The following is a 28,000-nucleotide window of genomic DNA, read 5'->3' as shown; positions in this document are numbered from 1 at the left end:
AAGGGCCACCAGGGCCCATCTAGGTTATCCTGTATCAGTCGCACAGCGACCTCGTCATCAGTACTTAAAGATACACTTACAAGTACACAATACATTATATACTAATTCTAAATATTTGGCCCATTAACAGGGCTAAGTCCTGCAGCGAAATCCTCTACAATCTGTGATCCCCATACATGGGGATCATGTCTTGTTTAACTATAGTAAATTTCTTATAAAAACTATCATGCAGCGCTATACATAATTATAAATCTAATAAATTTAAGTGCTTATCTAATCTGTTTTAAACATTGTCAAACTAGTGCTATTTACAACCGTCTCTGGCAATGCATTCCAGAAGTCTACCACCCTATGACTAAAGAAATATTTTCTTATATCTAACCTGCAGCCTTGCTTTCTAATCTTCCTGCCATGATTTCTAGTCCTATTTCCCTCCTCTAAGGTAAAGAAAGATCTCACATCTATGTAGTTTGTATCTGAGAACATTTTAAATAACTCTATCATATCCCTCTTATACATCTCCTCTCAAATGAAAACATGTTTAATTCCTTTAATCTATCTCTATACTCCAGGCGCTTTAATGCTGGTATCATCCTAGTTGCTCTTCTCTGAACTGCTTCTAACATGTTGATATCCTGCCTATAGTGGGGTGACCAGGCCTGTATGCAATACTCTAAATGGGGCCTAACATAGGAATTATATAAGCTACGCACCACTTCCTTACTTTTATAACTAACATTTCTATTTATAAAACCCAGGATCCTATTTGCCCTATTTCTTGCTTCTAAACATTGCTTTGAAAATTTCATAGTCCTGTCTATCACTACTCCTAAATCCTTTCCTTCCTCTACTGCCTCTAGCCAACATCCCTCCATCTCATAGTTAAAGTTTGTGTTGTCTTTACCTAAATGCATAACCTGACACTTTTAGAATTAAACTCCATCTGCCACCTGTCTGCCCATGCTATCAGCCTGTCCAGGTCTCGTTGTATTCTGTAATTGTCCTTTTCACCCTGTACTGCACATGCTATCTTAGTATCATCTGCAAACTTTGATACTTTGCTACTAATTCCTATATCTAAATCGTTAATGTACACCAAGAAAAGAAGAGGTCCTAGCACTGATCCTTGGGGTACCCCACTAACCACTTCCTTCCACTCAGACATTGCCCCATTTAATACTACTCTCTGTTTCCTATCAGAAAGCCATTCACTAATCCAATCAACTAACCTACCCCCTATCCCATGTAGTCTCAATTTGTACACTAGCCTCCTATGCGGTACCTTATCAAACGCCTTGCTAAAATCTAGATATATAACATCTATGCTATTTCCATCATCTAACTCCTTGGTAATATATTCTCCTAATCAATAAACAGTATAATCCTAATCAATAAACAGTAAATTTATCTATCAATCAAACAAATTTTAGAGGTACGACAACTTTCCTTGCGGTACGAAAGTAGAAGCCGTTTTATGCACAATAACCCCGCTTTCTGGAGTATACAGTCCATGAGTGAATCTTATATGTAGTATTAATAGGAAAATATCCTAATACATGGACAATAAAGTAATCAATGAATCAATCAAATTTTAGAGATACGATAACTTTCCTTGCAATACGAGAATCAAGGTTGTCAGATGCATGACAACCCCAGTTTCTGGAGTATACAGTCTGTGAGTGAAGGGTGTATGTAGTGTTTAATAAAAAAAATATCCTAATCAATAAACAATAAAGTTATCAATTAGAAGTACGACAACTTTCCTTGCGGTACGAGAGTCCAGGTTGCCATATGCACGATAACTTTGCTTTCTGGAATATACAACCCGGAGAGTCCCGCTGACCTCCCGGCCTCCACTATGTTGAGGATTTCCACCAGACTGCGGCCTCATGTGACCTCCAGGGTGAGTGTGACATCCCTCCTGACCTTAACTGACCTGTGTGACCCCACCGTGACCTGGAACACTGACCTGGCCGGCTGTTAGTGTCTTGGTGACCTGTGGGTGTTTGGTGACCCTGGTTTGTTTATTTATTTGTGTCTATTGTTAGTTTGTTAGTGTGTGTGTCTTTGTGTCCTTGAGGTTTGCAAAGTTATATGTTTGTGTTTGTTTACGTATCTATTTAATTATATTTATTGTATTTCTTCAGCTTGTTTGTTTGTTTACGTATTTCTTTACTTATTTATTTATTCGACAATTAACATTTAAGTATTGTAAGTCATCTCACCTTGTAGGCCGGACAAGAGATGGACAGGCCAAGAGTTCAAGACATACTCCAGTCAGGTCACACGGACACCACTGCTCATACGTGTTTGTGAATGACTGGTTGAGTGTATCACTATTAGAAAAACAAAGCATGAACACACCAGGGGGTAAACGTAAGATCAGGAGACCAAATCTTCACCTAAAAAAAGATTGTGAATGATTAGATTAGACACATTTATGGATGGGGAGGATAGATGGAATTAAGTATCTTTGCTCCGAATTATTGCAGTTTGAACCAATGCACCACACGTCACTACACACATTCTCACGGTCTAGATCACTTTTTTTTTTTTTATACCATTTGAGGTTTTCATGGGAATTTATGGGGTTGAGGGGATACTTTTTTGGGGCATGTCTTATTTCAAAGCCCACCCGCTAGGAAACCATTGCCCCAAGTGAGGAAGCCCTACCTACACTCGGACTGTGGACAGGATTCGAACCCGTGTGCTTGGAGACCCCTCGGACCCCAAAGCACGCATGGTTCCACTGTACCACGGTGGCCCTCACACATTCTCACACTTCCACGAGCATTTTTAACCCCATATGGAAATCAAAAATAACTTCAGGACAGAATTTCTAAGATTTACCTCAATTCAGCTCTGGATCCTTCTGTAGCAGTCAGTCGGAGGGTACTGAGTGTGTTTGTGTGTTTGTTAATAATATTGCACAGGCGCTGTACCAGTTTGTCAGTCAGGTTAGGTTAGGTTTGGTTTACCCCACCGTAAAACCCCGCTTTACGAGGAGGACCCCAAGCTTGTTAGACATAGGGAAAGAGAAATATAAGATAGGGTATATTGGTTGAAACTGCAAATTTACCAAAGATTGCAATGTGGACTTAATTGTAGGGAGGCTGGGAGGATCAACAATATCATGGAGTAGTGAATTCCATTTCTGAACGATTCTACAATAGCAACATGGATGGACTGCCCCCACTCTTTTATCTCTAACTGTACTTCATTATTTCTAACTATTTCCTTCTTCTGTACCCACTCTTACATTGCTTCACCACACTTTTCTGTTACATTAGATTAGAAGAGAAAGTGTCTGAGGGCTTCACAGTGGGAGTGTTGCATTTGAATCCTAAATCTCTAGTGCCTCAGTTAGTGTCCATGGGTAAGTAGTTGAATGAGTGTGTCCTCAACTCCTTCAATATTAGGGCACATTTTTTACTTGTGTACGATTAGATGATTTTATTGACATTAGGATGAGTCTATGGAGGTCAGAAGATTAATGGCCACAGTCTTCACTATTCTAATTCCCCACATGAGTTTCTGAAGCTGTAGCAAATCACCATATAGTCACCAGAATGAATATGGAAGCTTGTCATGGTACTGAAGGGGTTAAGTAAGTAGAGAAAAGACCTAGTGTTAGTTAATTGTACCATAAGTGTGTTTATCAAGTGTTGTTTGTAAGTGTGTAAGTGTGTGTGGATTGTAAGTAATTTAGTGTGTTCATATTCATTATTAAGTCTCCATAGGAACCTTTTTCCCCTCTCAAGTCCCCATAGCAACCTCACAACCTTTTTTTCCCCCTCTCAAATCCCCATAGCAATGTCTTTTCCCCTCTCGTCCCCATAGCAACTCCCCCTCTCAAGTCATAGCAACCTCTTTTCCCTTCTCAAATCCCCATAGCAACCTCCCATTACTCATTTTCTATTTAATATTGGTGTTGGGGTGGAAGAGGCTATAAAATGACAATCCTCTCTCCTCCAGGTGGTGCGGGGCAGAGGTGGAGGTGGAGTGGGGCGGAGGTTCCAGTCGTCTCAGTCTGGGAGGGGCGGGGTGGGGAACGGACTGCTGGTGGTGGCCGGGAGCAGCACCTTTGTGGCGGGGCTGGTGGGCTACGCGGCCTGGAGTGATGACAACAGGAGGGTGAGTGTGTGTGTGTATGTGTGTGTGTGTGTGTGTGTGTGTGTGTGTGTGTGTGTGTGTGTGTGTGTGTGTGTGTGTGTGTATTTACCTAGTTGTTGTTTACGGGAGGAGGAGTTCAAACTCGTGCTGTCCCGTCTCTTTATCTACTCTTATCTAACTTTTCCTTAAATCCGTGAATTGTTTTTGCTTCAACCACTTCTTTCTCCAGCCCATTCCAGATCCCCACAATTCTTTGTGGAAAACTGTATTTCTTTATGTCCTTTGTACACACACTCATCTTCACTTTTCTCCCATGCTTCCTCCCACTTCTCATATCCCTCACCACCAGATCATCACGGTCCAACTTCTCACTGCCAGACAGAATCCTATACATAGTGATAAGGTCTCCTCTCTCCCTTCTTTTTTCCAGTGTCAGCAGACTCAATTTTTCCAGTCTCTGCTCATAAGACAGATTCACCAAGGTTTGAGGCAGCTTTGTCTCAGCCCTCTGCACACGTTCCAGCTTCCTCTTATCCCTTGCCATTCTTGGAGACCAAAGTACCGCTGCATACTCCAACCTGGGTCTAATCATTGTAACAATCAACTTCTTGATCATCTCTTCATCCATGTAGCAGAATGCAGTTCTTATGTTCCTTACTGAATTGTACACTTCACTAGATTTCCTCTTTACATGAACCTCTGACGAGAGCCCCTCCATCACAGTTATTCCCAGATCTCTCTCTTCAGTCTTTATTTCCAATTTCTCATCCCCCATCTTATATTTGTACACTGGTCTCATACTGCTCTTACCGAAATTCATCACTCCACACTTCTTGATATTAAATTCCATTTGCCACTCTCTGCTCCACTCCCAGATCTTGTCTAAGTCCCTCTGCAATGCCTCACAGTCTTCTTTCTTAGTTATTTTCCTCATTAATTTGGCATCATCCGCAAACAAACTCATATAGCTATTCACTCCTTTCATCATATCATTTATGTAAACAGCAAACAGTAACGGTGCCAAAACTGACCCCTGAGGTACTCCACTAGTCACTTCCCTCCAAGCTGATTTCCTATCTCTTATTACTGTTCTCATCTCTCTTCCAGTCAGGAAATCACTGATCCATTCCAAAAGCCTACCCCTCAGCCCGCCATGTTCTCTCACTTTCCAGAGCAATCTCTTATGAGGGACTTTATCAAATGCTTTCTTCAAGTCTAGATAAATTCCATCCACCCATCCCACCCTTTCTTGTACCACATCTATGACCCGAGAGTAGAAGCACAATAAGTTTGTTGCACATGATCTGCCTTTCCAAAATCCAAACTGCCCATTAGTCAATATTTTCTTCCTTTCTAGATAATCATTACATTTTTTCTTTATTACTGACTCACACAGTTTAACCACAACACTTGTTAATGACGTGTGTGTGTGTGTGTGTGTGTGTGTGTGTGTGTGTGTGTGTGTGTGTGTGTGTGTGTGTGTGTGTGTGTGTGTGTGTGATTGTGTGACTTGCTGTTGTTTGATTTGATCTTATTTTCCTTATTTGTTCATGTGTTAGTCATTTTTTTTCTTCTGTGACATGCATGGTTTCACACACACACACACACACACACACACACACACACACACACACACACACACACACACACACACACACACACACACACACACACACAGTCACCCATCCTTTAGCTATACTGTAAAGTTTGTGTATATGTGTGTGTCCCTTCACCACCACCACCATCACCACCACCATTACAGAAGGTAGAGAGAGGCATCCCAGGGTCCAGCTATGTGCTCTCGGGACTCCTGGGGCCACTGGCAGAGAAGCCGCCAGTGACAGAGGAGCAGGGTTTGCTGAAGAAGAAGCTCGACAGGGAGAAGAAGAAGAAGCCCAAGGAAGTGGAGTCTGCACCTGCACCTGCTGTAGAGGAAGTGAAGCCAGGTGAGAGAGAGAGAGAGAGAGAGGATTTTATATGCTTTTGTTTTCCTTTGTTCATGATTTTTAATTTTTTTTATTTAATTTTGGCTAAGAGATTTTTTGTGTGTTTATTAAGAAGTTTATGGTGTGTGTTTGTGTGTGTGTTAGTAGAAGCATAGGCATATTTATTTATTTATTTATTTGTTTATTTATTTGTTAGAAAAATTTATGTTCTTGTATTTTTATGTATTTATTTATTTTTTTTACTTATTTTATTATGTGTCAGTTTTATTGTTTCTTTATTTGATTTCTCTTTAGTTTTATTATTTGTCTAAGGCCATTTTAACTTTAAGAATCATTTTACTATTGTTTCTCCCATAGTATTGTAATTTGTGTACTGTATTCCTCCACAATTTACCCTTTCTATATCCTTGCTTTACATCCCTTACTATTTATCCTCCTCCTCCTCCTCCTCCTCCTCCTCCTCCTCCTCCTCCTCCTCCTCCTCCTCCTCCTCCTCCTCCTCCTCCTCCTAGCTCCACTTATTTTGGTTGAGAGAGAAATGGTATTTGTTTTTTGTGTTTATAAGAACTCCCTGCCTGCTTCTGTATTTCCATCTTTCTACCACGTGACTTCTTTTAAGAGGGAGGTTTCATGATATTTACCTCAGACTTTTGACTAATTCTATTTTGATCTATAAGGGAACTGGCATTCAAGTGGGCTCTTATTTATGTATATATATATATATATATATATATATATATATATATATATATATATATATATATATATATATATATATATATATATATATTTTGTTCCCCTTGGCTGGCTTCCTCTCTTGCATTAAAAAAAAAAGAAGAAAGAAAGATATATAAACATGCTCTCTCTCATCTCTTTGTATGTAGTTCTGATGTCCTCTCTGATCCCCCTTTGTTGTTCTGATAACCCTTGTATTAACTGTAATCCAACCCTGCCAAGCTCTGAGAGTCTGAGTGGCAATTGTAACCCTGTGATTAGAAAGTAAGCTCTGTTTTTTATTCAAGGCAGTGGCAGGAGACAGCAATGTTTGTAATGTTTAGTGTGGCTCAGGGCTGTGTTTTGAAATGTTTGGTGTTCTCACTATGGCTCGTATTCTCAAAACAATCTATTCTCATAAAACAATGTAATAACAGAGAATGAGAATAAACTTAACACTCTCCACAAAATATAAAAAGAATAAAAAAAAATGAATTAACAGAGAATGAAAAATAACTTAACACCTTCCACAAAAAAAAAAAAGAATGAAAAAAAAATCAGTTAACAGAGAATGAGAATTAATATAACACCTTCCACAAAATAAAAAAAAAAAAAAAAAATAGAGAATAAGAAACCAATCAGTTAACAGAGAATGAGAATAAACTAACCACTGTCCACAAAATAATAATAAAAAGACAATAAAAAAAAAACTATCACAAAAAAGTAAATAAAAAAACGACAATGAAAGATCCCCAAATAACTGAGACAGCCAAACCTTCAAAAAACACTCCCTGGTAATGCTTTGTGAGACTAACGGAGGCTGTGGCAGGTGACGCAGTAGTGGAGAGCCTCAGTCCTCCAGCCAGCAGTGAGGAGACACAGCAGCAGGGGGGCAGTGAGGACGCACCCGAACACAGCACAGGTGAGGCCAGGGTAGTCAGTCGCACCGGCTTTGCTTTGTTAGTCATTTATTGTTGCTTTTTAATTGCCTACCTTTCATCTTTCCTGTTCCTCCATTCTTGACCCCTTCAATACCAGGACATGTTTTTGTATTTGATTTTACTATTTGGTGACTTTTATACAACTTCAGAAATTCATGTGGGGGATTAAAATAATAAAGACTCTGACCATTAATTATCTGACCTCCATAATCCCTTCCTAATGTCAATAAATGGTCTAATCGTACACAAATCTCAAGGTAAAAATGTGTCCCAGTACTGAAGGGGTTAAGAGTTGTTAGGATTGTTAGACTGAATTTATTGTTGTTTATGAAGTATATTTGATTCCTTCCTTATTCCTCCATCCTGTGATTTTAAAAGTTTTGGCAGAATCAGGTAGTATTTTGTTGTTTCCTAAATGTTTTTCTTTTCTTCCTCATTCCTCCATCCTGTGATTAAAAGCTTTGTTAGTCCCTGTATTTATTTTTGTTACTTCAGTGTACCTCATTCCTGACTCCTTAACCACTTCAGTACCATGACGCATTTCCATATTCATTGTGGTTATTATTTAGTGAGTAATCTTTTGACTTCCATAGACCTTTCCTAATGTAAATATAATCGTCTAATCATTCCCCCCAAAAAAATCAAGGTAAAAATGTGTCTCAGTACTGAAGGGTTTAATGATTCCCTCCAGTACTTCCACACATATGCAGGTACAGGAATCACTTCTGAGTCTCACCACAGAGATCGCTTCTAAGTCTTGCTAGATCAGATGATGTGTTGTAGTCTAGCCTTTGTAACGACCTCTTTATCCTTGCCATCCTTTCTGTATGAGTGTGTGTGTGTGTATGTGTCTTTTGTATAGTTTTGCTATTTATTTTTTTCCTGGAGTATGTAACATGTTCTTTACTTTCCCTCCTTTCTCTCTCCCTCCACTACAGAATCCGCGCCACTACAGGAGGTGACACCAGACCCCGCAGTGCCTGTAGATGCTGCAGAGGTCACCACATCACCACCAGTGCCTGAGGAAAAGCCAGGTGAGTGTGAAAATTATCTACCTTAGACTAATTATTTTTAATTTTTTTTAAGCTATACTCAACCAAACCCAACCCAAACGTAACCTAACGTAACCTAACCTAACCCAATCCTTCCCTCAGCTGTTATATCCCTGGAGGAGCGACTTGCATCCTCCGAGGTATCACAGGACGTGGAGAACGCGGCACTGAGTCAGGCACTGCAGGACCTCGCATACCAGGCCCAGAAGGAGTTGACGGGTGCCCTGAGTGCCGCCGAGGATGCAGCAAGGGTGGTGCAGCAACATGCAGAGAAGGCGTACCAGGCCATTGACGGCGCCCAGGACAAGGAGCAGTTTGAGGCGGTGGCGGAGCTGGCCGTGGAGCGCAACCGCCTAGTGGAGGATGCCCATAAGCGGATTGCTGCTGCCGGGTGAGAGGAATGGGATAGGAAGGGATAGTGGATAGCAAACAAGTGGGCCCTTTTTTTTTTTCCACAATTACGTGGGTCTTTTTCTTAACTAAGTGAGCCATTTTTCCCACAACTAAGCGATCTTTTTTTTTTTTTTTTTTCATCATATATTCCCCTTGGCCAGTTTTCCCAGAGTGTGTATGTGTGTGTATGAGAGAGACAGGTGTTGCCAGTGATAGATGGGATGGGAGAGTGTGTGTGTGTGTGTGTGTGTGTGTGTGTGTGTGTGTGTGTGTGTGAGAGAGAGAGAAAGAGATAGAGAGGTGGTGATTGAGAGGAATGGGAGAGCGTGTGTGTGTGTCAGGATAGCAGTGTGTGTATGTGTGTGTGAGAGAGGTATTGGTGCCAAGTGAGGGATGAAACAGGAGAGAGAAATGTGTGTATTGTGTGTGTCAGGATAGCAGTGTGTATGTGTGTGTGTGTGTGTGTGGTGGAAAGAGATTGTGTCCAGGATAGTGATGGTTATTCTGTGAGGAGAGAGAAAAAATGTGGTGTGTGATTTGAATGAAGAGGCTTGGGGAAAGAGAGAGAGAGAGAGAGAGAGAGAGAGAGAGAGAGAGAGAGAGAGAGAGAGAGAGAGAGAGAGAGAGAACACCCTACTAAAAAAAAATCATACAAAAAAAACAACAAAACAAAGTAAACAAACCCAACACAGCACCACAGCACCACCACCCCATGTACTCACCCTTCCCTTATCATTCCCAGGGAGGCGGTGGAGAAGTTCCGAGAGCAGGTGAGTGAGGGGCAGCAGTCCGGCCTGACCAAGGAGAACCCGGCACTCATCGCTGCGGAGGAGACACTTGTGGAGATGAAGTATGCAGTGGACAAGGCCAGGGGAATGATTCTGGAAGCTGAGAGGGATAGCAAGGTTGTGAGTAAGTATCTTGGGGGGGTATCACTCTGTCCCTACTCAGTCCCCTAAAATAACTCCATCCCTATGCAGTCCCCAAAAATAAGTCTGTCTCTACTCAGTCCCCAAAAATTACTCAGTCCCCCCAAAAAACAACTTCGTCCTTACTCAGTCCCCAAAAATAATTCTGTCTCTACTCAGCTCTCCCCAAAAATAACTTGGTCCTTACTCAGCCTCCCCAAAAAAATAACTCTGTCTCTACTCAGCCCCCCAAAATAATTCAGTCCCTACTCAGGCCCACCCCCTTGAAAAATAGATGATTAATTATCTGACATATTTAGAAACAGTTGAATTCGCTGCATTGGATAACTAGTTGAGGAATGAAAGTAAAGCACAGATAATTGTCTCCAGAATAAAGATAGATAACAGGCAAAGGAATGAAGTAAAGATAAGACTCCAGTGATAAAGATAAGCTAAAAATACACAGTGACTAGTTAATGAAATGAAAGAATAATTGTGAGGCCAGGGATAAAGATACAGCTAAAAATACACAAAGATAATAGTCAGAAGGAATAAGAAGAAAATTATGAGCCTAGGGATAAAGATGCAGATAGAAATACACATAGGTAAGTCAAAAGGGATAATAATAAGAAAATTATGAGGCCAGCAATAAAGATACAGCTTAAAGTAACAGATAGATAACAGTCAAAAGGAATAAAATGAAAGATAATGATGACTCCAGGGATAAAGACACATACAGCTCAAAATACACATAGATAACAAAGATAAAGGTGATGATAAAGGTAAATAAAGCTAAAAATACATAGATAACAGTCAAAAAGGAATTAAATAGAAGATAATGATGACTCCAGGGATAAAGATTCATTCAGTTCACCCTCTCAGGCAGCTACAAGGCATTGGTGGAGGCTGGGAGAGAGCAGTTTGAGGCAGAGGTGAGATCCCTGCTGCCCGAGGTGAAGCTTGGAGAGACAAGTGACAAGCTAACACAGGACGAACTGAACCTCCTCTTGGCACACGCTCATCGCAAGGTCCTCCATATGCAGACCCAGCTGGCGCGCCTTCAGGTACCGGGATGTGTGAGGGATGAGGGATGTGTAAGGGAAGCCGTGACAAGCCATTCTTATCTTAACTTGTGTGAAATTTATGTTAGGGTATGATTGAAGGTGAGTTGATAAGGAGAAATTGGGTTTTTTTTGTTGTTTATTGACTGTTTACACTTTGAAGAGATAGGATTGTGACAAGGGGGAATTGATAAGTGGAAATTAAGAGTGTTTTTTGTTGTTTAGTGACTGTACACACTTTGAAGAGATAGAAATGTGATAAGGCAGAATTGATAAGGAGAAATTGGGTTTTTTGTTGTTATTGACTGTGCATGTTGAAGAGATAGGATTGTGAAAAGGGGAATTGATAAGGGGAAATGAAGAGTGTTTTTGGTTGGTTATTGACTGTACACACATTGAAGAGATAGAAATGTGTTAAAGCGGAATTGATGAGGAGAATTTAAGAAGGTTTTTTGTTATTGTTTATTGACTACACATACTTTGAAGAGATAGGAATGTGATAAGGGGTAATTGATATGGTGAAATTGTTTGTTTATTGGCCGTAAGCGCATCGGTGACTACAAAACAGAGTGGGTTGATTCTAACCTAACATTGCACGCCTCCTAACCGCATGTCTCTCTCCCTCTATGCCTTGGCCATGCAACACTCCAGGCTTCACAGGAGGTGGGTGTGCTAATACATTACTACTACCTTTATCACACTCTGTATTGCTACCTATACTTCACTAACTCTATCACTAACTTCTCTTCACTAACTCTATAATGCTCTTTCCTTGTTTCATAGTTATAGTTCTCGTGTCAGGTGTGTGTGCTTATATATATATATATATATATATATATATATATATATATATATATATATATATATATTACTACTACCTTTATTACACTCTCTATTACTACTTGTATTTCACTCTAATTAATTTGTAACTCTATCACTAACTTAACTAACCAACATCTCTTCACTAACTGTATAATGCTCTTTGCTTGTTCTTAGATATAGTGGGTGTGCTTATACAGTATATTACTTCTAGCTTTATCACACACTGTATTGCCGTTTATACTTTACTCTATAATGCTCTTTGCTTGTTCATAGTAATTGTTCTCTAGTGATTTTTTTTCCCTTTTTTTTTTAGTTTTGTTTACCATTGTATCAAATGAAATAGTTTTGTAGTAATAGTTTGATATCTTGAGGTGTTATTTTGTCCTAACTTCTAAGCTTTTATTAAGTCTTTTATTCACAATCTTTCTGCTTCCTCCCTTTCCTTCACCATTACCATTTCTATCCTTTTTACCACTCCTGTCTCCTCATGTCTCCTTCCTTTTACTCTCATCATTTATACTTCTTCCCTTTTCTTCACCATCATCGTTTCTATCATATTTTTTCCACTCTTGTCTCGTCATTTCACCTTCCTTTTACTCTCATCATTTCTACTTTCCTTTTCTTCACCATCATCACCACTCCTATCCTTTTTGCCACTCATGTCTTGTCACCTCATCTCTTGTTTACTTGTTTACTTTCCTTTGCCTCATCATCAGTTTCCTTTACTCTCAATCATCTCTATTTTGTCCATTTTTTCTTCACCATCATCACTCCTGTTCTCTCATCTCACCTCTTATTTACTTATTTACTTTCCATTGCCTCATCCATTTTCTTCACCATCATCACCATTCCTATCGTTTTTACCTTGCTTGCTCATCTCACCTCTCTTTTTTTGTATTTATTTCTTCACCATCTTTTTTTCTAGTGTACCTTCCATTGCCTCATCATCTCCTTCACTCACAGACGATGGAACACGATCGATTCAAAGAGGCATTGGCGAGGCAGCGGTCTGAGGATAGCCAGCTGCTGGAGGCCAAGGTGGAGACTGAGCTGGACAGGCAGAGGCAGCAACTGGATGTGGAATACAAGTAGGTGTTGTGTGATGAACGATTTTATTATATGTTCAAAGTTATTCACCAATTTTGCCTTTTTTTCATGTATTTCTTAGTTGTAATGTTTGTTTTCCATTTGGTCATTGTGTGTAAAGGTAGCTGTTTTATTTGAGATTTGTAGGTGTTGTATGATGAATCGTTTTATTATACACTCAGTTATTCACCAGTTTCTCCTTTTTCTTTATGTATTTTGTGTAGTCATCATCTTCTTCGTTTGGTCATTGTGTCAGTGTTATGTAACGGTAGCTGTTGTATTTGAGACTTGTAGGTGTTGCACGGTGATTTCTTTTATTAGACACTCAAAATTATTCACAACTTTCCCTTTTTTATGCATTTTCTATTGTTGTTTTAATCTTTGTTTTTCGTTTGGTCAGTACATGTAAGGGTAGCAGTTTTATCCGAGACATTATAGATGTTGCACAATGAACGCTAGGCAAAATTGTTCACTAGTTTTCGCTTTTTTCATGCTTTTCTTATATTTATTCTAATCTTTATTCTTGGTTTGGCTAGTGTATGTCAGGGTAACAATTTCACACATAGATATTTCGTAATGAATGCTAGTCAAAATCATTCACCAATTTTCTCTTTTTTTTTTTCATGCATCTCTAATACTTATTTTAATCATCCTCTGTGCAAAGGATAACAATTTCACATTAGACTCATAGGTGCTGCACAATGAATGCTTTAATAATAGTCAAAATCTTTCATCACTTCCTTTTGCCCCCCCCTCCTCCATGTATCTCTTGTATTTATTCTCATTATCCTTCATTCAGTGAGTCCATGTAAGAATAACAATTTCACTGTAGACTCATAGATGTTGTACAGAATCATTCACCAAAATCAATCACCAGTTTCCTTTTTATTTACATGCATCATACCAGTACACCCGTATCTTCATCCTTCATTTGATCAGTGCATGTAAGGATAACAACTTCACATTAGACTCAGGTGTTGTGCAATAAACGCTTTTAATTATACAACTCAAAATGATTCATCAGTTTTATTTTCATGCATCATACCAGTACATTGTCGTTTTCATCCTTCATTTCATCTTTCTTTTTATCAGTGCATGTAAGGGTAATAATTTCATACTAGACTCACAGGAATTGCACAATGAACACTTTTTAATTATACACTCAAATAATCATACACTCAAAATCATTCGCCATCTTTGTTTTCATGCATCATACCAGTATATCCTTATCTTCATCCTTCATTTCATCAGTGCATAAAAGAGTAACAAAGGAGGAGGAAGAAGAAGAAGGAGGTATAAAAAGGAGGAGGAAGAGTTGTTTATGCAGGAGGAGGAGGAGGAGGAGGAGGAGGAGAAAGGAAGGTAGAAAAAGGAAGATGTTAGGAAGGAAGAGGAAGGTGAAAGGGTTATAGAGGAGGAGGAGAAAGATGGACACTTATCTTTGTGGTGGTGGTGCAGGAAGCGAGTAATGGACATGAAGGAGGAGCTGGAGGGGGAGCTGAGGTCACAGTTGAAGCGTCAGGCAGCGGCTCACAGCGACCACCTGGCTGACGTCCTCTATGTGCAGGAGAAGGACCTCGAGAACAAGTGAGTCGCTGATTGGAATGTGTTCTTGTGTTTATCTGGATACAATATTTTTTTTTTCATTTAATTAGTGAGTCAGTTAGTCAATAAATAATAATGATCATAAACTTAGATTTAAATATATCTTCTTGTATATACCTGGTTACAATTGGTGTCTCTTTTTTTTTTATTTAATCATTTCTTTTCGTCTTTCTCCTATTTCCTTTCCTTTCTTATCCTTCCTCTTTGTCTTCTCTTTTCTCTCTTCTTTATCTTTCTCTCTCTGTTTTTCAATAATGTGTATCAATTTGAAGCTTTTATTGAATCTTATGAAGCTAACAATGATAAACTCTGATTTAGATATGTCTACTTGTGTTTACCTAAGTTACAATATAAATTTTTTTTTTTATCTTATTTAATTGGTTCAGTCAGTCATTTGGTCCTTAAATAATAGTAATAATAAACTAACTATTGTGTGTGTCAGGTGGTCAAGCATCCTACAGGACAAGGTACAGAGTGAGAAGGATACCTACCTGTCCTCCCTGGCCAAGATTCAGGGCCAGCTCCATGGACTCCAGGTCAGTGTTGAGGGGGTTGGGGGGGGGACGTGGCAATACTGGAACATGATTCTCTCTCTCTCTCTCTCTCTCTCTCTCTCTCTCTCTCTCTCTCTCTCTCTCTCTCTCTCTCTCTCTCTCTCTCTCTCTCTCTCTCTCTCTCTCTCTCTCTCTCTCTCTCTCTCTCTCTCTCTCTCTCTCTCTCTCTCTCTCTCTCTCTCTCTCATGTTATCAATGTTGTGTTTCTTTCATCATGTGTCTCTTTCTTTCTCTGTCTCATGTCATTAGTACATTGTTCCTCTCATTATGTCCCTCGCTCTCATTTTCTCTCATTCATGTTATCAGTGCACTGTTTCTTTCATTATGTACTTCTCCCTCTCCCTTTCATCATGTGTTGTTTATACCGTGTCATGGCCGTTCACTAATGCTCCGTGTGTTGTGTGTCGCAGAGTGCCCTGGCCATGCGTGCTGATGTGGATAAGGCGGCCCTTTCTGCTCGGGAACTGTGGCTGGCCTGCGAATCACTCAGAAATGCCCTCAGGTGTGTTTCTATGTGTGTGTGTGTGTGTGTGTGTGTGTGTGTGTGTGTGTGTGTGTGTGTGTGTGTGTGTGTGTGTGTGTGTGTGTGTTTTAGCTAGTATCACCTTTGTATCTATGGCTTTTTAATCTATTCTGACTTCAATGGTGTGTGTATGTGTGTGTAAGGACCAGTCTTGTGTCCAGTGTGTTTATGTATGTGTGTATGTGTGTGCATTTGTGTGTGTCTGTGTGTGTGTGTTTTAGCTAGCATCACCTTTGTATCTTGGCCTTTTTTTAATCTATTCTTACTTCTATGGTGTGTGTGTGTGTGTGTGTGTGTGTGTGTGTGTGTGTGTGTGTGTGTGTGTAAGGATCCAGTCCAGTGTTTTAATCCTCACACTTTATTCATCCTTGTCCACTTCACCAGAAACTCAGGAGAAGGAGCCCCGTCGTGGGAGGAGCAACTCAAACCACTGCAAGACCACATCTCAGCTATCAGGAAGGCTTCTGGTGAGGGGGGAGAGAGAGAGAGAGAGAGAGAGAGAGAGAGAGAGAGAGAGAGAGAGAGAGAGAGAGAGAGAGAGAGAGACGCTTACTGACTGATGGACTAAACAAACAAATAAATGAATGAGTTAATGAATCAATGAATGACCAACTGACCCACTGACTGACTGACTGACTGACTGACTGACTGACTGACTGACTGACTGACTGACTGACTGACTGACTGACTGACTGACTGACTGACTGACTGACTGACTGACTAACTAACTAACTAACTAACTAACTAACTAACAATTACTATACCACAAAATCCATCTCACACAATAATTTACACCTAATTCACACACACACACACACACATAGTAACTCCTTCTCTCTGTCCTGGCAGGGGGAGATAGCAACCCATATGTGGAGGCTGTGCTGGCGTCCCTGGGAGAAGATGCTGTGGGGCGGGGCGTGTACCCTGAGGAGGCCCTGAGGGAACGCTTCATCAAGGTGGAGAGGGTTTGCAAGCGAGTGGCCATGATTGGGGACAACGGGGGCTCACTCCTCAGGTATGGATGACTCTGTGGGGGGGGAGAGTTGAGAGGTATGGGTTACTGTATGGGGGGAGTGGGAGTGGAGGAGAGTGTCTAAGTTGTTGAAATGTGTTAGAGATGTGCTAAATTAATGACCTCACTATTTGTTTTCCTGTTTCTGTCCTTTTTTTTTCCTTGTCTATGCTAATTCTCACACTGTTTCTTGTTCTCCTGTTTTGTGACACTTGCACTGTTTGTTTTCCTCTTTTCCTTCTGTCTATGCTAACTATTGCACTGTTTATTTATGTTTTTCCTGTTTTTTCTTCTCTCTGCTGACCTTTACACTGTTTATTTACTGTTTTCCTTTTCTATGCCAAACAGTGCACTTTATTTTCCTGCTCTCCTGTTTTTCTTCTCTCAGTACTAACCCTCACACTGTTTCCTCCCTGTTCCCCTGTTTCCCTACTCTCTCTGCTAATACTTGCACTATATAATTCCCTGTTTCCCAGTTTTCCTTCTCTCTGTGCTAACCCTCACATTATTTACTTCCCTGTTCCCCTGTTTTCTTTCTCTCTCTCTCTCTCTCTCTCTCTCTCTCTCTCTCTCTCTCTCTCTCTCTCTCTCTCTCTCTCTCTCTCTCTCTCTCTCTCTCTCTCTCTCTCTCTCTCTCTCTCTCTCTCTCTCTCTCTCTCTCTCTCTGCTAACACTTGCCTCCCGTTGCCCCGCCAGGTACTTGCTGTCATATATCCAGAGTTTCTTGGTGCTGGATGCCTTTGAGTACCTGCCGGGAAGTGAGGTGCGCAACGAGGAGGTGGCGGTGGACTCCCTCTCCATCTACGACATCCTTGCTCGGGCCAGGTGTGTGTGTGTGTGTGTGTGTGTGTGTGTGTGTGTGTGTTCTTTGATGTATTTTTTTTGTTTGTTTTATTTTTTGTATTTATATATATATTTTTTTTCCTTATTTTTTTCTCTTGTTTTTCTTCTGTATACATCATTTCTTGCATTTTTTTCTTTTTGCCCATTTTTCTTTTTCTCTTTTTTTTTCTCCCATATACATCAATTTTTGTATTTGTGTGTTTGTTCTTTGATATAGTGATGTGTTTTTCTTTTTCTTTTGTTTTTTGTCTTATTTTTTTCTTTTCCTTTTTTTCTCTGCCTTGTATTTGCCAGTTCTTTAGTTTGTGTGTACCTCCCTGTTCCTTTCCCTCACCACACTTCCTCTCATGACGTGCTGCCTCTGCTTCAGGTACTGCTTGGAGAAGGATGATTTGTGCATGAGTGTGCGCTACATGAACCTGCTGCGAGGGGAGGCAAGGAACGTTGCCTCCGGGTGGCTGAAGGAGGCAAGACTTACACTAGAAACCCGCCAGGCAGCTTACGCCCTCCTGGCACACGCTGCTGCCACGGCTGTACAGGCACTTTGAAAACCCAGGCATTTGTTATTAGATTAAGACCTCAGAAAATTTATGATCGGCAATGCTCCCTTTCATTATTTTTTTTCCCGAACAAAGATATCCATTGTGTTTCCCAGTGGTCTTGAAAGGTGTGTGAGGTGGTTAGCTGTTGTTGCCTTTGGAGCCTCATCAGAGCTTGTTATCAGCATGGAGGTTTAGTATCAGCTTGTCAGGACCTCACCCTACTGTTAAAAGTTTTCCCTACTCCTTTTCCTTCCTCCCCAGTCATGAAACCGAAGCACAGATTGCCTTGTATAGTTAAAGCCTTCATTTCTTCTCCCTGCTCAACATGTGTCATATCTTGAACCTCCTACACTTCTCCATTTACTCTCCCACTCCCTCATATCCACACATATTAGGACCAGCAGTGAGGTGTTTGTCTCTAAAGTGCTGTAGTCCGCCACTCCCCAGGGCCTCGGAGCACCCCAGGTTTCTGTGCTACTGTAGGTGCGATAGTTTCGATGGAGGGGTGTTCCTGAAGTGCCTTAGGGTGGGTGGTCATAGCATTAGGGAAACTGCAACAAGCCATCAGATCTTACACATGGCAGTTCCTTTATGTACTTAACCTATCCTGTTTTTCCCTTTCATTCAGTCAGGCACACATTCAGTAGCTTGGTAACATCTTGGCCTGTCACTTGGAAGGCTTAGGTTCATATGTCAGTGTGTCTTAAGAGTTTGGTTTGAAAGGTTTCCGTATCAGTTTTAATCTGTCTCGGAAGGCACAGCTGGTGATCCTGAAGGTGAATTGCACGTATGTCTTCAGAAAATTTGTAAGGTGTGGTTTGTTTTATTGCAAGTCCTGAGAGTGTGTGGGATGTGCCTCTTACCTTTGTTTCTTGTCTTAATTCTCACTGTACCCAAGTTTATTTTTATCACAGTTATTCTCTTATTTTACTGTTTATTTATCTTGTGTATTTAATTTCTCTTATCTGAATCTTAAAATCATGCACTCTCTCTTCTTGTATCATTATTCTGCTTCCATCTCCTTTTGTGCTTCTCTCTGTCTTCTGCCAAGAGAAAAACACTAAAATATATTGAAATAGGTCACTGCCATTGGAAGGTTGATTTGCAGAGTTTGAGATGAAGAACTCTTAAACTGTACTCCTCACTAGAGCTGCCAGTATAACACACAACTTTATCAATCCACTGGTGAGAGAGGCATAATGAGTATTGTATAGTGTCTGCAGAGTGTATAGTCTCATAAAGCTGTATGGGACTGAGGTGGAGCATTCACAAGAGCTATATAGTCCTCTTGGCTGGAGCATTTATTTTATACAGTTTCACCCTCATAAAGAAGCTGCCTAAGTTGTTTTTCTAGCAATGTGTAGATTATTTGTATGGATATATTCTTCATATAAAGGGTGTGAGTGTTCCAAAAGCTGCCTGGCTCTTGTAAAATTAAAATAAGAGTTCTCATCCAGATTTCCCCTTTAAAAGATGAGGTGACTGTGGCAGCTTGGTTATGAGGGTGGCAGAAGTGTTAATGTGGGAACGCCCTGCCTGCCAGTGCCCCTCCAAGCTGTGTGAAGGAGGGCAGGGTGCTGGCTCTGTTCCGCCCTCCAAACTGGGTTATGTTTTTACAGGAGTAATATATATATGTAGTTGTGGCGGAGATGTGTACATATTGTGCATACTTATACTGTTATAAAGCAGCATTCCTTGGTGAATGAATCAGAATATATACAAATTGTGTTTCCCTTCACCTCTAGCATACTGCCTTGCCCTCCTTGCAGCAGAAACACTTGAGGTTTATCAGAAAGTGGATAACCTTTTAAGTCTCAAGAAGTGGTCAGGTTGGGAGGTGAGCCCCTGACACAAAGGTACATAGTGAAGCACCAGTGATGTTGGCACCAAGTTATCACCAGTTAAGTAATCCCCCTCCCCCCTGCCCCCTCTGGCCTCTTCCAGCGAGAAAAGCGAAATTTAGATAAAAGTAAAGCAAGTAAATGAATAAAGTATGAATATTAGTGATAAACTACAGCAGCTTACCATTTTATAACCACAACACGCTAAAGGAATAGGTTTTGATATGATAAAGCCATTATGTTTATTAATACAAGTTCGATAACAGGACAGTTGCCACACCTCAGACACACAGACCAACGCTACATAACTCCTACATAAATACATCACAGTATTTATAACAGAGAGAGAGAGAGAGAGAGAGAGAGAATAATAAAACAACAAGCAAACCAAACAGAAAAAAATAAAAACACCCACACTAATTTATCCAAACATATTTCAGCTTTAGTAGTGCAAAATAATCAGAAATAGGAAAACTTGAAATAATAAGACAAAATGTAAACAAGAGCAGCGAGGGAGCAGCTGGAGTGAGGCAGTCAGCTGATCCCAATTCCCGGCCTATTTTGACCCTCATTTCACCACTATGACGATACCTGGCGCTTGAGGGACCTCGAAATCACCTCCACTCTCCCAGGCTCACCATAAAAGAGGTCAGGCTGGGAGAAAAAGGTCAAATTAAGGGAAATAGGACAGCCGGTGGGGGGAGGGGGGGAGGAGCCTGAAATATCACACTTTGTTTATTTTCTGTATCTTGGTATTTTGTAGCCGTTTGTCCGTCTTCTTGGGGTATTTTTAGAACCACGGCGCCGCAGGGGGTCAGGGCAAGGTCAAATCAGGTCATGAGGTCAAAATGGAGGGGTGTGTTAAAGGACAGACACGACAATAACAGGACATTTTTCTCCATCGTGATTACAAGAATGATTAATGTGTGTGTTTATTCTTGTTTGTCCTCGTGTATGTGTTGAGGAAGCCAGGATAAGGTCAAAAGAGGTCATGGGGTCAAGATTGCTGTTTTTTTCCCTTGGATTTGAGGAGAGACTAGTATATTTTCATGCTATTTTGATATTTATTTTATTTAAGAGGGCAACTGAGCAAGGGCAACAAAGAAAATATATAAAAATGGCCCACTTGATTGCCAGTTCCCGTAGAGATCAATAGAGTTAGCCAACAGACAGGGATAAATGGAGTAAGGCATGTGTCCAGAGGTAACAGTGGGGGCTGGAGGGTGAAATTTGCTTCTGAGGTTGGTGTTGTTTTAATCTAAGGGCAATAACACTTACATAAAAGATAAAAAAAAAAAAAAGAATAGATATGAATAAAAATAATAAAATAAAAAAATCTCAAGGCGCCCCATTTTTTTTTTTGGGGTGGGGCGGGGGGGGAGGGGCTGGAAGGGAATTATTCTTGTATTTTCAGCCTAGTAATGGAGTCTGTAGTTGTAAATGCACTGTATCTGTGTATATTTTATGGGGACTGGCTTCTCAGTGGTCCATGGTGCTGTCCACAAGAAGAAGAGGAGGAAGGAATGTTGTTGCAGCCTGATAGATAAAAGGTTGATAGTGAAAGAAAAGGAGAAAAGATAAAAGTTGATAGTGAAAGGAAAGAAAAATTAGATAAAAAGTTAATAGTGAAAGGAAAGAAGAAAATAGATTAACCTCTTCAGTAGTGGGACACATTTTTACCTTGAGTTTTGGGTACGATTAGACCATTTTATTGACATTAGCAAGGATCTATGAAGGTCAGAAGAGTAATGGATGCAGTCTTCACTATTCTAATCCCTCACATGAATTTCTGAAGCTGTAGTATCAAATCACCATATTGTAAGCAGAATAAATATGAAAACGTCATGGTTTTGAAGGGGTTAAAGTGAATCATGAAAAAGGATTAAAGGAGTAAAACCAGGAACAACTAAGGTGACTAAACTACATCAGGGGGGGCCGTTGCAAAGGCTATCCTCCATCTCTACATCCTGATGCTTGGAATGGACTCAGTAATCATGTTAGTGTGGAGTCAATAGGGAGCCTTAAAAGATTAGACACATTTATGGACGGGGATGATAGATGGAATTAAGTAGCTCTGCTCGGAATTATTGCAGTTTCAACCAGTACACCACACATAACTATGCCCATTCTCACGGTCTAGATCACGCTTCTATGAGCATTTCTAACCCATTTTACCCTATTGGAAATGAATAATAACTTCAGGACGGAAATTTACCCTTTGCTTATACAGGGACTGCCACGTATAGGCCTGGCACCCTCTTGTGGCTTGCATTTTCTTATGTTCTTTCTCTCCTGTCATTCACTCTCCCTATGATGTTTTAGCTTTTTTTCAGAAATTTTATTATTTATTGTTTGGCAATCTTGATTATGTGGGTCAGTATGGTCTTGTTACATTGTTATTAGTGTTATTTTAATCTTTATGTAGGAAGGACAGCCAGGGGCATCTTAAAGAACAAAATGAACTTCACTGACTGACTGACTGACTGACTGACCAATTAACTGATAGACTAATTGATTAACTGACAAACCAACTACCTAACCAAAAGATAACTGACAAACTAACCAACAGATTAACAACTTTCCTTACTCACAAAAAAAATCACCTCTGTCCAAACACACACACACCCACCCACCCACCCATCCACCCACCCATTCATCCACCCACCCATTCATCTTATTCTTGGCAGCTTTCTCTGGGCCTGTATTTTATCTCTTATCAGTGACTCAATTCCCTCAACTGTGTCTTTGATAACAGAATGAGGTGAGAGTGACTGAGATGTGAGAGGAGGGAGGGAGTGAGTGACCAGAACCCAACTCACACACTTGATCTTTCTGATCCCTAGGATTGTGTAGGATGCGAGTGGTGGGGCTGGTGTCGGGGGGGAAAGACAGCTGCTTCAATCTGCTCCAGTGTGTGGCTGCAGGACACCAGGTGGTTGCCTTGGCCAACCTTGCACCCAACCACACAGGTAATGTTGATGCTACCTCCTGTCACCTTGCCCCTTGCTGTCTCTTCTTTGTCCTCTTTTTCTTCTTTTTTCTTTTTCTTCTTTGTTTTTTGTCTTTGTCTTTTTCTTTTTTCATCTTTTCATCTTCTTTTTCTTCATCTTCTTTTTTCTTTTTCTTCTTCTTCTTCTTCTTCTTCTTCTTCTTCTTCTTCTTCTTGTTTTCCTCTTTTTTCCTTCTTCTTCTTCTTCTTCCTCTTCTTCTTCTCTTCTTCTTCTTCTCCTTCTCCTTCTCCTTCTCCTTCTCCTTCTCCTTCTCCTTCTTCTCTGCCAGACTGCTCAGTTTTGATTCATAACATTTTTTTCCTTTCTATTTCTCTCTGCCTTCTTCCTTTTTCTCTTTGCCTTCTTTTCTTAACTCTCCTTCCTATCTACCACTTTTTTCCTTCCTCTTCCTCTCACTACATAATTTTTAACACTTTCCTATCTTACTGCTTCTCTCTCTTGTTTTTTTTTTTTCCTTTCCTCTAAGCATTCTTTTTATAACACTCCTTCCTATCAATTGCTTTCTTCCTTCATTCACTTCCTCTTACTAATTAATTCTTAACACTTTCCTTTCTTACTCTTTCTCTCTGCTTTCTTCCTCTTCCTCTTAGCCTTCTTTTCTTAACACTCCTTCCTATCTATTAATTTCTTCCTTCATCTTCCTCTCACCACCCAATTCTCAACATCCTCCTTTCCGCACACCTTCACTGTCCTCTTTGTGGCAACAGTACTGATAACTCCACTCACATTTTTGGCTAATTCTTCACCAATCTTTAAGGGAAGTAGCATTCTAAGTGGGCCCTTTTTTTTTTTTTTTTTATCTTTTGTTGCCCTTATCTGGTTTCCCTCTGGTATAAAAAAAGAGCAACATTCCCTTAGAAATATAACAGTGATAGTAACTCACATTTCCACCACCACCACCACTACAGATGAGTTGGACAGCTACATGTACCAGAGCGTGGGTCACATGGGGGTGGAGATGTACGCGGAGGCTGTGGGTGTGCCTCTTTTCCGCCGGGTGATCCAAGGCTCCTCCCTCAACACCACCTCCATCACCTACAACCCCACAGAAGGAGATGAAGTGGAGGATCTTTATCTGCTCCTCAAGGAAGTGCAGGTGAGGTGAACTAAGAAGGAGAGGGTTTAATGTCAAGACAAATGGTGATGTAGGGTGAATGTTTAGGGTTTTTGATTAGGATAGAAAGAAAAAAACAAGACAAAAATATGACTTGAAGGAAGTGAAGGTGAGGTAAACTAAGAAGGAGAGAGTTTAATGGCAAGACAAATGGTGATGTAGTGTAAATATTCTGCTTTTAATTGAGAAAGAAGGGAAAATAAGACAAAAGAAAATGAGATGAAGGAAGTGCAGGTGAGGTGGGCTGGTGGGCTGGGAAGGAGAGGCTTTAGCAGCAAGACAAATGATGATGTAGCATAAATATTCTGTCTTTAATTGAGATAGAAAAGAAAACAAAAAATATGAGTTGAAGGTGTGAGATGGAAAGAAAGGAAGAATTGAAGGTTGGGAAATGTTTAAGAAGAAAGGAATTAGTTCGTACGTGAGATAGAAAAAAAATGAGTCAAAGTTTAGGAAAATGCTGAGATAGAAAGGAAAATTATGAGTTCAAAGTTGGAAAATGTTTAATACGGAAGGAATTAGTTCGTACATGAGATAGAAAAAGAAATGAAGAGTTGAAGCTTAGAAAATGCAAAGATAGGAAGAAAAATAATGTAGAAAAAAGAAATAATGAGTCAAAGCTTAGAAAATGCAAAGATAGGAAGAAAATAATGTAGAAAAAGAAGATAATAAGTCGAAGCTTAGGAAAATACTGAGATAGGAAGAAAAATAATGACTTAAAGGTGTAAAAATGTTTAATAGGAAAGGAATTGGTTCATGCAGTGGTTGATGGATATAATAAATGTTAATCTCTCCTTCTCTCTCTTTCTCCCTCTCTCTCTCTAACACAGGAGAAGTGCGAGGTGGATGCAGTCAGTGTTGGTGCAGTGTTATCGGATTACCAGCGTGTCAGAGTGGAGAATGTGTAAGTGTTCCACCAGTACAACTAATCTTCACACAACACAATGTAACACAAGCAACACTAATGACAGAGAAGCAACACAAGTAATGCATAAGCAAAGACAACACAATTACAAGCAACACAACTGTTAAATAAACAAAGACAGCAACACTTTCAAGCAACATAACTAATATTACAAGGTTTTCAGGTTATATATATTTTTTTGTCTCTTTCTGTCTCTGTCTGTCTCTGTCTGTCTGTCTTTTTCTTTCTTTTTTTTTCTTTCTTTTTTCTGTCTGTCTGTCTCTGTCTTTCTTTCTTTCTTTCTTCCTTTCTTTGTTTGTTTCTTTCTTTCTATCTATCTATCTATCTATCTATCTATCTATCTATCTATCTATTCTCTCTATTCTATCTCTCTCTCTCTCTCTCTCTCTCTCTCTCTCTCTCTCTCTCTCTCTCTCTCTCTCTCTCTCTCTCTCTCTCTCTCTCTCTCTCTGATTTTTTTTAATTCTCTAACTTTACTATTGCTACTTTTTTCACCTATTCATTAATTTATTCATTTTATTTCTTCTCCTTCTTCTTCTTCTTCCTCTTCTTCTGTTATGACACTCTTGTTTTCACTCCTCCCCGCCCTTATCTCGTGCTTCCTTAATGTCAATGTCACTATTATCATCAATGTCATCTTATCTCCACTTATTTTATGTTCTGGTCATGTTTGTGGTGTCAGCTGATCAGTGTTTCCTCTCTCATTCCTCCCTCGCCATGACTTCACTCTTCCTTTATCATTGTTTTCACTCTTATCTTCATTGGTGTTTGTGAAGATTGGTATTATTTCATTCATTTCTTGTTTTTACTCTCTTTTCTTTATTTTCCTTTGGTTTTAGTCTCAGTTACTCTCATTCTTCTCTCGGCATGACTTCATTCTTCCTTTATAATTTATTTTCACTCTTATCTTCCTTGGTATTTGTAAAGATTGGTATTATTTTATTCTTTCCTTCTTTTTATTCTTTTTTTTCTTTCTTTTTTTTTTTTTTTTGAGGGGGTTACTCTCAATTACTCTCATTCTTCTCTTGGCATGACTTCACTCTTCCTTTTATCATTATTTTCTCTCTTATTTTCCTTGGTATTTGTAAACATTGATATTATTTTATAAATTTTTATTTTTACTCTTTTTTTATTTTCCTTTGGGTTTTATGATATTATGTTTTATTCAGTTTGTTCTATTTCTTAGTATCAACCAATAAAACAACCATAGCAGTTAAATGAATCAAGCAGTCAGTCAGTTTTCAGTAATAATAATAATAGTAATAGTAATACACGGTTTATTTGAATAATTGCAATACATACGTACTGAAAATATACATTGAGGGGGATGGCAGGGAGGCTTAACCCCTTCAATACTGGGACACATTTTTACCTTGAGATTTGTATACGACTAGACCATTTTATTGACATTAGGAAGGGTCTATGGAGGTCAGAAGATTAATGGCCAGTCTTCACTATTTTTAATCCCTTCAGTACTGGGACACATTTTTACCTTGAGATTTGTGTACAACTAGACCATTTTATTGACATTAGGAAGGGTCTATGGAGGTCAGAAGATTAATGGCCACAGTCTTCACTATTTTTAATCCCTTCAGTACTGGGACACATTTTTACCTTGAGATTTGTGTATGACTAGACCATTTTATTGACATTAGGAAGGGTCTATGGAGGTCAGAAGATTAATGGCCACAGTCTTCACTTTTAATCCCCACATGAGTATCTGAAGCTATATAAAATCACCAAATAGTCACCAGAATGAATATGGAAATGCATCATAGTACTCAAAGGATTAAGATTAATTCACTAGCCTAATGTTATTTATGTGCTTGTATGTGTGTGTGTTTGTGTGTTACAGGTGCAGCCGGCTGGGTCTGGTGTGTCTGGCCTACATGTGGCGGAGGGACCAGTCTGAGCTGCTGCAGGAGATGGTGGCGTGTGGGCTGGACGCAATACTCATCAAGGTGGCTGCCATCGGTCTGCACCCTCGCAAACACCTCGGGAAGTCCATCTCGCAAATGATGTCCTACTTAGAAAAAATGGTAAGGAGAGACTTTATTTTTTCATTTTTTTCTTATTTAAAAATTATTGTACTTAGGAAAAATGGTGAGGAAGAGAACTTTTTTTTCTTTGTTTTTTTCTTTCTCTTATAAAAATGGTTGTACTTAAAAAAAATGGTGAGAAATGGACTGGGTTTGCTTCTATTTTCTATTTTCCGTATGTAAAAATGATGTCATGACTGTGTTTTCTTAGTTTTTCTATTTCTCTTACATAAAAATGGTCCTACATAGGAAAATAGTGAGAAATTTTTTTTTTTTTTCGTTTTTCGTATATAAAATGATCCTAATTAGAAAAAAATAGTGAAGACTTTTTCCTTTTTTTTCCTGTTTTTTCTTATATTAAAATGTCATACAAAGAAAAAATGGTGAAGAATGGACTGGGTTTTTCTCTCATTCTCTTTCTCTGTCTCTCTTTTGTGTAATATTTTCCTTGTTATCTCAGTTTCTTTCTCTCTCTCTCTCTGCAGAAGGAGAAGTACCATGTCAACGTGTGTGGGGAGGGCGGGGAGTACGAGACATTCACCCTGGACTGTCCTCTCTTCAGGAAACGCATTGTGGTGTAGGTGACAGACGGCCCCCTTGTCTTATTGCCTGAACTTATAACCTGGTACAAGATGGAGGGATTGAATGGAAAAACTGTGTGTGTGCTTGTATCTGTGTATGTGTGTGTGTAATTTTTGTCTTTCATTTCATATTGTTGTCAGAATAGTTCACCAGTTTTCTGTTTTCTGCTTTTCTAAAGTGTTTCTTGTACTAGGTTAATTAAGCTTATTTACACACACACACACACACACACACACACACACACACACACACACACACACACACACACACACACACACACACACACACACACACACACATCTGATACAAGTTTATAAATTAATCAATGGAATGGACCAAGTGGATAATGAGAAACTGATCCTGAGAGAAGAAT

At 39.7% G+C, this 28,000-nt stretch overlaps 2 protein-coding genes across 5 annotated transcripts in view; both read left to right on the top strand.

The window, feature by feature from the left end:
* The first annotated feature begins 1,811 nt into the window (after window positions 1-1,811).
* On the top strand, window positions 1,812-19,838 carry LOC123502710 (MICOS complex subunit MIC60-like). 4 transcript variants are annotated; one of them, XM_045251927.1, is made up of 17 exons: window positions 1,844-1,903; window positions 3,976-4,134; window positions 5,876-6,059; window positions 7,603-7,695; window positions 8,653-8,748; window positions 8,869-9,157; window positions 9,902-10,071; window positions 10,950-11,131; window positions 11,780-11,791; window positions 12,914-13,038; window positions 14,495-14,623; window positions 15,084-15,177; window positions 15,606-15,697; window positions 16,103-16,185; window positions 16,568-16,733; window positions 17,427-17,555; window positions 17,944-19,838. In XM_045251927.1, the coding sequence occupies exons 1-17, from the start codon at window positions 1,859-1,861 to the stop codon at window positions 18,119-18,121; spliced, it is 2,226 nt and encodes a 741-aa protein (XP_045107862.1). In that variant the 5' UTR covers window positions 1,844-1,858; the 3' UTR covers window positions 18,122-19,838. The 4 variants fall into 4 exon arrangements, with proteins under 4 accessions (XP_045107864.1, XP_045107862.1, XP_045107863.1 ...); XM_045251929.1 differs by lacking the exon at window positions 7,603-7,695 and having other exon boundaries at window positions 1,812-1,903; XM_045251928.1 differs by lacking the exon at window positions 11,780-11,791.
* Window positions 19,839-20,448: 610 nt separating this feature from the next.
* LOC123502715 (diphthine--ammonia ligase-like) overlaps window positions 20,449-28,000 on the top strand; it is a 19,680-nt gene continuing 12,128 nt past the window's right edge. Inside the window, exons 1-6 of the mRNA XM_045251939.1 lie at window positions 20,449-20,604; window positions 22,800-22,925; window positions 23,876-24,063; window positions 24,912-24,985; window positions 26,862-27,045; window positions 27,531-27,622. Coding sequence (XP_045107874.1) covers window positions 22,811-22,925; window positions 23,876-24,063; window positions 24,912-24,985; window positions 26,862-27,045; window positions 27,531-27,622 — 653 coding nt within the window. The 5' untranslated portion in view covers window positions 20,449-20,604; window positions 22,800-22,810. The remainder of the gene's footprint in view (window positions 20,605-22,799; window positions 22,926-23,875; window positions 24,064-24,911; window positions 24,986-26,861; window positions 27,046-27,530; window positions 27,623-28,000) is intronic.

Source organism: Portunus trituberculatus, chromosome 12, assembly GCF_017591435.1.
Source record: "Portunus trituberculatus isolate SZX2019 chromosome 12, ASM1759143v1, whole genome shotgun sequence".
Classification (NCBI taxonomy): domain Eukaryota; kingdom Metazoa; phylum Arthropoda; class Malacostraca; order Decapoda; family Portunidae; genus Portunus; species Portunus trituberculatus.
Note: the sequence above shows the minus strand (reverse complement) of the source record. Positions and strands in the feature narration are given on the sequence as shown.